Source organism: Notothenia rossii (assembly GCF_949606895.1).
Source record: "Notothenia rossii genome assembly, chromosome: 3".
Taxonomy (NCBI): Eukaryota; Metazoa; Chordata; class Actinopteri; order Perciformes; family Nototheniidae; genus Notothenia; species Notothenia rossii.
The window spans coordinates 34,897,023-34,907,695 of record NC_136901.1 but is presented as its reverse complement, the minus strand read 5'-3'; the positions used below and the strand labels follow the sequence as shown (position 1 = coordinate 34,907,695).

The 10,673-nt window shown below is 46.3% G+C and overlaps 1 protein-coding gene across 2 annotated transcripts; it reads left to right on the top strand.

Moving 5' to 3' along the window:
- Nucleotides 1-6,109: 6,109 nt before the first annotated feature.
- On the top strand, nucleotides 6,110-10,062 carry LOC307031791 (uncharacterized protein). Of its 2 annotated transcripts, none has more exons than XM_079669195.1 (2): nucleotides 6,110-6,203; nucleotides 8,381-10,062. In XM_079669195.1, the coding sequence occupies exon 2, from the start codon at nucleotides 8,491-8,493 to the stop codon at nucleotides 9,790-9,792; it is 1,302 nt and encodes a 433-aa protein (XP_079525321.1). In that variant the 5' UTR covers nucleotides 6,110-6,203; nucleotides 8,381-8,490; the 3' UTR covers nucleotides 9,793-10,062. The 2 variants fall into 2 exon arrangements, with proteins under 2 accessions (XP_079525321.1, XP_079525322.1); XM_079669196.1 differs by lacking the exon at nucleotides 6,110-6,203 and adding an exon at nucleotides 6,839-7,281.
- The last annotated feature ends 611 nt before the right edge of the window (nucleotides 10,063-10,673 follow it).

The following is a 10,673-nucleotide window of genomic DNA, read 5'->3' as shown; positions in this document are numbered from 1 at the left end:
CGAATCCCATGGGTTTTTATGGTTTTTATCTGTCAGAAGCACGCGCCAAGATCTGAAGCGCTTCCTGAAGCAGTCACGTGGTATCGACAGGCAGCGAGGCTTCGTTTGTGATCGATGACGTCACTGGCCCAAAACGATACAAGCCTCGATACAGGCTTCACAAAAAGCTTCGGGGATTACTCGACACACGCTCCGAAGCCTCGGAGCAATACGTAACATCACTAGCATTTGGGTCCTGCCTGCTTCACTCAACCGTAACAGAATGAACCAACCACAAATGGACCCAGCAGATGATCCATTTTAGGTAGAATTACAGCATTTTACCTTTTATCTGGCTTGCTGCTTTGATTGGTGGAAGGGAGCGTCCAGTGTTCGGCAGAAGAGGGCCGCTCTGGTAGAGGCGCACCGGTTGGCAGCAGAGAAACCATGTTTTGTTGAGTTCTTACCTGACTGGATTTTGGACTTCCTTTCAACATGTGATTCCCGGCCAGCAAGCACCAGGCATGCTAGCCCCCTGCCTCCCAATTCCCAACCTGATGCCATACGTCTTGGCGTGTTCCGTCTGGAGTCAACCCCTGCTTCTTCCCCATTTCCTGCTCCTGTCCAGGAGCCGTACTCGGGTACTCGTCTGGCTTTTGGAGGTCCACGGAACCTCCAAAAGGCTCCGAAGAGAAGGAGTCGCAGGTCCACGCTAGCAGCCCGAGCCCCAGAAGCCATGCTTTGGGCTACAGTACAGGCCCCAGCAAACATGGTCCCGGCTCCAGTACCGGCCCCAGCAGCCATGGTTCCAGCCCCAGTTCTGGCCCCAGCAGCCATGGTCCCAGCTTCGTTTCTGGCCCCAGCAGCCATGGTTCCGGCTCCAGAACCGGCCCACAAAGCCATGGATCCGTGCACCAGTATCGGCCCACACAGCCATGCTTCCATGCTCCATTACCTGGCTTACACAGCCAGGGTCCAGGCCTCTGTTCCGTGCCCAACAGCCATGGTTCCGGCTCCAGAACCTGCCCCAGCAGCCATGGTTTCGGCTCCAGTACTGGCTCTCCGGCCGACGCAAGCTCCCCGTGTCCTGTCGGCGTACCGGCCGACTCCAGCACCTCGTCTCCTGTTGGCTCTCCGGCCTACGCCAGCTCACCGTGTCCTGTCGGCATACCGGCCGACTCCAGCCCCCCGTGTCCTGTCGGCATTCCGACCGACTCCTGCCCCCCATGTTCTGTCGGCGAACCGACCGACTCAAGTCTTCTCTCAAGTTCCTTCTCAAGTCCCCTCTCAAGTCTCCTTACAATTCAACTCTCGAGTTCCCTCTCGAGTCCCTTCTCGAGTTCCTTCTCGAGTCCCCTCTCGAGTCCCCTCTCGAGTCACCTCTCGAGTCTCCTCTCAAGTTCCTTCTTGAGTCCCCTCTCGAGTCCCCTCTCTAGTCCCCTCTCAAGTCCCCTCTCAAGTTCCCTCTCAAGTTCCTTCTCGAGTCCCCTCTCGAGTCCCCTCTCAGGTCTCCTCTCGAGTTCCCTCTCAAGTTCCCTCTCCAGTCACCTCTCGAGTCTCCTCTCAAGTTCCTTCTCGAATTCCCTCTCGAGTCCCCTCTCAAGTCTCCTTACAAGTCACCTCTCGAGTTCCCTCTCAAGTCCCCTCTCCAGTTCCATCTCAAGTCCCCTCTCCAGTCCCTACTCTCTTCTTTAGTCCCTACTCAAGTCCCTACTCAAGTGCCGTTGGAAGTTCCGCTGGGGGTCCTGCCAACTCCATGTCCTGTCCCGTTGGGGGTCCCGCCGACTACTCTTCTGCCGGGGGTCCTGCCAACCCTATGTCCTGTCCCGTTGGGGGTCCCACCGACTGCTCCTCTGCCTGGGGTCCTGCCAACCCTGTGTCCTGTGCTGTTGGAGGCCCTGCCAACTACTCTTCTGCCGGGGGTCCTGCCAACCCTATGTCCCGTGCCGTTGGAGGTCCTGCTGGGGGTCCTGCCAATCCTGTGTCCTGTCCCGTTGGGGGTCCCGCTGACTACTGTCCTACCTATGTCCTGTTCCATTGGAGGTTCCGCTGGGGGTCCTGCCAGCTCCATGTCCAGTCCCGTTGGAGGTCCCGCCGACTACTCTACTGCCGGGGGTCCTGCCAATCCTATGTCCTGTCCCGTTGGGGGTCCCGCCGACTACTCTCCTGCCGGGGGTCCTGCCAACCCCATGTCCTGTCCCGTTGGGGGTCCCGCCGACTACTCTTCTGCCGGGGGTCCTGCCAACCCTATGTCCTGTGCCGTTGGAGATCCCACCGACTACTCTCCTGCCGGGGGTCCTGCCAACCCTTTGTCCTGTGCCATTGGAGGTTCCGCTGGGGGTCCTGCCAGCTCCATGTCCAGTCCCGTTGGGGGTCCCACCGAGAACTCTTCTGCCGGGGGTCCTGCCAACCCCTTGTCCTGTTCCGTTGGAGGCCCCGCTATCACCTGTCTCGCCGGGGGTCCTGCCAACTTCTGGTCCTCTTCCGTGGGGGATCCTGCCGAAGCATGTCCCACCGTCTCCGGTTCCTGTTCGGCCGACGCCTGGTCCTGCCCGGCCTCCGGAGCTGTCTGGTCTTCGCCCTCGAGCCCGGCCCCCTGAAAGCCGTGGTCTTCGCCCTCGAGCCCGGCCCCCTGAGTGCCGCGGTCTTCGCCCTCGAGCCCGGCACCCTGAGTGTCGCGGTCTTCGCCCTCGGGCCCCTGACTCTTCCTGCCGCGGTCCTCGCCCTCGGGCCCGGCCCTCTGACTCTTCCTGCCGCTGCCTTCGCCCTCATGCTCGGCCCCCTGAGTTTGCCCGCTGTGGCCTTCGTTCCACCATGGACTCTGCCTTGCCCCCGGGCCGTCCGCCCGAGACCCCCACCTTGGACTCTGCCTTGCCCCCGGGCCGTCCGCCCGAGTCCCCCTTTTCGGCTTCTGCCTTGCCCCCGGGCCGTCCGCCCGAGATCCCTTCCGGGTCCTCCGCTGTGCTCCTGGGCTGTCAGCCCAAAACCCATCCTCCAGACCCCCTCCACCCACCCTGGTGGCCCTAGTTTTGTGTCCCTCCTCCGGTCCCCCTCCCCCCACCCTGCTGTACGGTTTTATTTTCTGGACATTTGTTTTGTGTGTTTTGGGACGTCTGGGATCCGTCACTTGATGGGGGGGGTAATGTCACGATCTGTCTGTGTTGTGTTTTGTCTTTTTCTGTCTTTGGTTTCATGTTTTATTTTTGAAAAGTCTTCACCTCCTGTCTTGCTTGTTGCTGTCTGTCTGTTTTCCCTCCTACCTAATAACCCGATTGTGTTCACCTGGTGGCCCTGTGTTTTCTCCTCCCTCCTCACCTGTGTCTTGTTTGTGTGATTAGTCTTCTGTGTATTTAAGTTCAGATTTGTCTGTCTCTCATTGTTGGTTCATTGTTTGTCTTTGACTGTGATCTCGGGTTAGTGTTCTGTTTGTGCCTCTAGACCTTGAAATAAAGGTATTTTTTCAGTTTATTCTGCATTTGGGTCCTGCCTGCGTCACTCAACCGTAACAGTCTCGGTCACTGCCAGGCTCCAACCCTTTTCTCAGGTCCACAGCCTTGGCCTTCTCCAAATCCTGATGCACCTGAGAATACATCTGCAGGAATCGGAAGGTGTCCTTCTCCTTCTGTGCTGCTTGCATTCTGCTTTTGCTGGTTTTGATGGCCACCATACGGGCAGAGACTGAACTCTGGATGCTGGTCAGAGTGATATCACGCAGGCTGGTCACAGCTTCAACGAGACGCAGACAGGAGCGACCAAGCTTCTCTCTTTCACTCTTCTCCCACTTTCCCAGATTCACATAATCCTCATTAGTTTTCACCAGTGAAGCCTGCTGCTCTGCGTTGAGCTTCTCCATGAGCTCTTTGCGGGCCGTGGAGAAGGTCTTCATGTTCTGAAGGCGGTGCTGGTCTTCAATGGCGCAGGAAACACACACACAGGCAAAGTCATCCAAGCAGTAGTACTCCAAGAGCTTGACATGTTGGGGGGATTTAGTAGTGCTTAAGCCTGCAAGCCCCAAGGCCAGTGGTTCAGTCAGAGGATGTGTTTGCAGTAACACAGGAGAGGTCAGGTGGGTCTGGAGATGCTGGACACACATGGAGATCTCACATTTCATGCAGCTCTTCCGTGCCGGTTTCCTGTCCTCTGTGCACATGTCGCAGAGGATAACTTTTTGATTATTTAGTAGATTGTCAGACATGTTTTCAGAATGCCTTCGTTGTTTAATGTGGATTAACAAAAACAGGTTGCCCTTGTAAACAAAATATTTGCTTGCCGGTATCGCAGAGTCTGGTGTGACAGCTTGAGCCTCTTTCACTGGAATAGAAACTTGACGTTAGTGTGCACATAAATGACTCTTTTATAGCCTTAAGATAGTGTCTATGCCCTTTTAACCATAAAAAGGCTTACATTTCCTTACCTTATCAGTCAAAAACGATTAATAATTACCTACAGAAAGAATATACACCCACTCACCACGTACACCCAGCTTAAGCTAATGTAGTGAAATGAATCCTGCTCTGTTTCTAATATGAAACTTTATCCATATTAGTCATGGTAGAGCTAATATAACTATAGTCTCAAAATAACCATACAGTTGGATTAAAGTCATCTTCTGAACATTTTTGAACAAAAAATCAAGCAAACTTTATAGGATTTATTTCAGGGCTGTCATATTACACTATACAGTTGTACCTTATGAACTGGAAACCTAGGGTATAGTTTGGTTAATATATATAGTTATAGTTAGTTTATATATATATATATATATATATATATATATATATATATATATAAATATAAATGATCAGAGGTGGAAGTTGTACTCAGATGAATTACTCAAGTATAAGTAGCAATACTTAAACTACCAAAAGTACTAGTTTTGCAAAATAGCCATTTTAGGCACCAGATATGTTTAAATGTTTTTAGAAAAGTTATTGTTGGATTTATCTGTTTGTCACTTCAATGTTGCACTTGGTAACGGTGGGGTTTATTTGAATGACTACTGGATGGCTTAACCTGTAATAATACTGTATAATATAATATTTGTTGATTTATAATGTGTATTCATAACCTAAATCTGCAAAGTAACTTGACTAAATATGTAAAATAAATGTAAGTATTAAACTAGCATAACTTGAAAATACTCGATTTAAAGTACAAGTAGCCTACCTCAATGTGTACAGTAGGCTACTTGAGTAGGCCTACATGTATACTACACTACTGTTTATAATATACTATAATTTGAAACACCCAATTTAATAGATAAACCCTTGAAGAATTAACTTTAATTAAGTGTAACTGGATGGGTTGGTTTTAATTGACCAATCCAGAAAACCTGTCATACTTAACAGGCTATCTCTCCACTTAAGTAAGTAATAATAATAATAATAATAGATGTAATTTGTTAGCGCTTTTACAGGTGCTCAAATACGCTTTACAGATAATAGTGAAGAGAAAAGAAAAGAGAAGAAAGGAACAACAAATACATATATAGTTAAAGTTAAAGTCAAATAATACAAAAACAATCACACATTAAAAGCCATATTGAAGAGGTGAGTTTTTGTGAGTTTTTTTAAGGTAGTGAGGTCGGTGCAGTCTCTGATGGGTTGTGGGGGTTGAACCTGATCTCACCAGAATGCGTGACTCCTCCACGACTCCTTAACACCGCATTGCGTGGTGGAGTCACGGAATCTTTTATATTTTCGTATCGGCACCACGCAAACAACCCCAATGTAAAGTGAATGAGTCTCGTTTGTCGTGGTGCACACACGCATTTCTACAACGTCCCGCAGTGAGCTTTTTATTCTATAAAACGTTTTAAAAATCTACTTTATAGCTTGTATTAACTCACGGGAGGCTTCTTTTATTTTATTTGTATTCATAATAATTTTTATTTTTCGCAGAATGTATTATGGTGCATTATTTACCAATGTTTGTTCTCAAAAAACGGTGCATTTTTATTAAATTAGTTATTTTTTAAGGAAGGCCAAAGCTTCAGCTGTGTCAAATAGATTGTTCCCTTTAGTTTACGTTATTTAAAAGACAATTACATTCATATTTGATCATTAATAGTAATAATAATCTTTTTTTTATAACAACGATAAACCAGAAGAAGATGCCGTCGTTACCACGGCAACGTTATGTCGCGCTTGACGGCAGAGACGTAGCCACGTGACGTTGCTCACGTTCACGCCACTTTCATTCATTTCATCTCACAACGGACTTCAGTAAGTATCTAAAATCAAGGGGAGTTTATTTCTTTAAAACACGAAATGATATTGCTTTTATTTATTCCACTGTAGCACAGTCTCTATAGCGTTTAATTCCTGGATATTATGTTGATTTTTGTAGTGTGTTTAGCTTTTACAATAGGCTACGCGCAAGCTAGCGGCCACGTTCAGCTAGCCTCCGGCTTTCCGGTCAAAGTTTGTAGCTGGATAGCATTTATAGTTTATACAGCTAAATAACATTAGCTGTCCCCGGCACAGTTGGATAGTGGAGGTGCCTGCTAGAAAAATATGTTTAAATGCTTGTATTTGCCCATGTGTTGTAAAGACAGCTTTCAACACAGAGTTGTAGTGGAATCGGCGATGGAGTGGAACAAAAATGTGGAACTGGAGTTTTTCCAGAGGATTTGACTGGCCAGTGGGGACATTGGGATACGACAAACGAGCCTAATTCACTTTACATTGGGGTTGTTTGCGTGGTGCCGACACGCAAATATAAAAGGTTCCGTGACTCCACCACGCAATGCGGTATTAAGGAGTCGTGAAGGAGTCACGCATTCTGGTGAGATCAGTTACTACAAGCTATAAAGTAGATTTTTAAAACGTTTTATAGAATAAAAAGCTCACTGCAGGACGTTGTAGAAATGCGTGTGTGCACCACGACAAACGAGCCTCATTCACTTTACATTGGGGTTGTTTGCGTGGTGCCGACACGCAAATATAAAAGATTCCGTGACTCCACCACGCAATGCGGTATTAAGGAGTCGTGAAGGAGTCACGCATTCTGGTGAGATCAGTTACTACAAGCTATAAAGTAGATTTTTAAAACGTTTTATAGAATAAAAAGCTCACTGCAGGACGTTGTAGAAATGCGTGTGTGCACCACGACAAACGAGCCTCATTCACTTTACATTGGGGTTGTTTGCGTGGTGCCGACACGCAAATATAAAAGATTCCGTGACTCCACCACGCAATGCGGTGTTAAGGAGTCGTGGAGGAGTCACGCATTCTGGTGAGATCAGGTTGGTTGTGGGAGTGAGTTCCAGAGGGAGGGGGCAGCGACGGAGTACGCTGAAAGGTAAAAACTCAAAACCAGTCATGAATTGAAATAAGTGATATAATATCGGTGTATTCTTGAAGCTGCCAAGTATATTGATTACTTATAGGAAAATAAAAAGTACCTATGTTAACTGTATCACAAACGTAGGGATGTAAACAAAACAACGTCAACAGCTAAACTAAAAGCTAAGCTAGTTCAACTGATATTTATTCAAATTATTGCTATCGTTACTGCTCAACAAACGGTCAAAGTTAACGGCTATAACATTACTGTACATGTTACCGTGGATACAGTTAACCTAACTTGAATCGGAAGAAATTACTTCAAGAGCAAACGTAGCTTGCTAGCTAAAGTTAGCTAACTAGTTCATATGAATTGTTACCACAAATAAGTTTAAATATACACCCCTGTTAACGTTATTCATGTTGGTGTTATCTGGCCAATGAGGTGGTAATGAAGAACATTTACTGAAATATATTACTTAAGTACATTTACTAAAGTAGGCCTAATTAATTCTACTTAAGTATATTTTGAGGTACTTGAGTATTTTCATGTTATGCTAGTTTTTACTTCTACATTTTGGTAGCAAATATTGTCCTCACTACATTTTTTGACAACATTAGTTACTATTTGCTTTTGCATTTTTATGTTATTTTTACGAAAATTAAATCAAATAATACACTATGATGTTCTATCAAGGATGGAAATAACTGACAGCATAACAAGTTATTAATGTTACGTGATCCTTTAACAGCTGCACATGATTGCCACTTAATGCATTACTATAGTATAAGCAGTGATATAATATCTATTTCCCGAAAAAAGGCCACTTTGGATAATGAGTACTTTTAGATTTGGTACTTAAGTAAACTATAAGGTAACATTATCTTACTTGCACTGTATTTCTATCACTAACGTTTTAAGTCCCTTTTTACTTTCACTGAGGGAATGTTTCACTTTATTTTCTCCACTATTGTGTAATTGGTTTCAGATTTTAGGCCAAAAAAAATCTTCCTTTTCATAACTAGCAAAAAGATAAAAGTGTCTTCAGGAAATTTACTGTATAAATAAATTCAATTTTCTTTTTATCAACCTTTTTTGTTTATCTACTCTACAGTCCTGCATCCCCCCAGATGTGAAAGGTGAGGCAGAACATGTCTGGAAGTTCCCTGCTCATACAAAACACAACCAGCGTTCCTGAGGAGAATTTCAGAACCAAACGTTGACATGATGGCTTTCAATCTGAACCAGAGCAATGCGTTGTTTCTCCCCGTGGTCTCTGACGAGCAGAAGCTTATATGGGTGCACTCAAATGAGTTCAACCTAAAGCTGGATGGTGCAGAAGAGCTGAACAAGGCCTTCAACCAGTTTCCATACCTGAAGGAGAAACAGACAGCTACACTGGCACAGCGCTGCTCCTTGCACCCAGACCAGGTGAAGGTGTGGTTCATGATACAGAGGCTCCGCTATGGCATCAGCTGGGAATTTAAAGACATCGGGAAGGTTCGGAGGCAGTTCAAGTTGAGTCGGGGGGAGGCAGAGCTGCAAAACAGGAAGGGGGAACAGAAAGAGGATGGAGACAAGAAAAATAAATGTAAAACACCTGATGGGAAGAAGGCAGGAGAGGTTAGGGAGGAACAGGGTGCAAGTGAGGGAAGGAGAAGTGGGGGAAATGTGGAGGCTGATGAACTATTGGAGAGAAGAATGAGACAGGAGCAGCTAATGAAGAAAGACAAGGATGGAAAAGTAGAAGAAAAGAAAGGGAATACTCAGAGGAAGCGGAAAAGGACGACGGTGACAGACGAGGTGGGAATTAAAAAAACAAAGCAAGCGGAGGAGAATATTGTGGAGAGGGCAAAAGAAGCAAACAGAGGAAGTGAGTGTCAGAAGTCCACTCAGTCGGAGATAACGCTTTTTACCGAAAGGAATTGGAAGCCAAAAGTAAAAATGTCTGTCCCTGAAAGTGGGGTACCCAATGAGACACAGGATGCAATGCCCCTGCTCATCCCTTTGGTTCAAACTCAGGCCCCCAGCATGCCTCCTCTCACTGACAACCAGACAGAAGTGCTGGGAAAAAATGACGACACTCCTCCTTCTACCTCTAATAATGGGAAGACCCCTGAGAAAAGTCACTGGGAGGAGAAATCAGAAACGCAGACGCAAACAGAGTCAACAACCACCAATGGCGGCAACTATAAAAAAAAAAGGGCACTTCCAACCCGTGTGGTACCCAAAACAAAGACGCCGTTTCAGTTGTCGAGGATGAAGGAGGCTTTCACGGAATGCCAGTATCCAGACGTTGAGGCGTACAGCAGGCTGGCTGAGGTGGTTGGAATGCCGCGCCACAGGTTGGTTCAGTGGTTCGGAGACATGCGCTATTATATCAAGAGATCCAGGCCGCACTGGATGAATAGCGAGCAATACGGCCAGGCTGTCGCCAACGTCAGGTACCGGCAGAGCCTGAGAGCACTTTGGAAGAAGGAGGTCAAATCCTGTGCACCGAATAACCCCTCAATGGGAAGTCATTGAATCCTCTGTTCACGTTTTTAAAGGAGGCATCAGAAGAAGTTTGTTCACTTTCATTTTGTGTTTTTGAAAGACATTTGTTCACATGCATTTGCCTCCTCTTTCACATGGAACGTATCTCTGTTATTGTTAGTACTTGACCTGTTTGCGGTTATGATGTATGTACAGTCTTTTCTCATTTGCAACGTAGATGCTATTTTCACATCAAAGATTTCCTTTTGTACTGTGCAGACGTTTTTATTGTGGTTCAAGTAAAACAGTTTGTTGTTTGAACATGACTCTTCTTGTCTTTATTTACATCGAAACACTCATAAACTGACAAAATGATCAGTGAACAGCGGCTGTAATCTCAAAGCAAATAGAAAAATAGTTACCAAAAACAAAGGACAATTCTAGAATATGATGTGAAATATATTGCACAAACAATAGAAAAACAGATGACACTTATTCTCATGTTATCCAGCTACATTCAAAAAGCTTCCTCTGTTGTTACTACAGGTCTTCACGCGTTAAAGATCCCTATTTAGTCAACAATATGACCAGTCCAAGTTGCTCTATGATACGTCTAAGCAGGTCAGTTCCAGCTGGCTTTGTACTCTCCTCTGCTGCTGCCAGAGCTCTGCGCCTTCGATAATGCGACGGATCATGGAGGCGGTAGTGATAAGCAGGCGTCCAGCGGCGTGTAGGAGGGTGGAGGCCACACGCAGGGCTTCTCTTCTATATTTGGACCAGTATATGCTGAATGCTAGACCACAGCACTATAGTGCGTACAGTACAGTGCATAGTAGTGAAGTGCTGAATTCACAGCAAAGGTGTTATCCAGTCCCAAAGTGTGTTGGCTGACGTTAACAATTCATTTATGAATCATTACAGCCTCTACATCA

Excerpts from the sequence above, each read along its gene's own strand:
- LOC307031791 (XM_079669195.1), top strand. The coding sequence starts at position 8,491 with ATGATGGCTTTCAATCTGAACCAGAGCAATGCGTTGTTTCTCCCCGTG.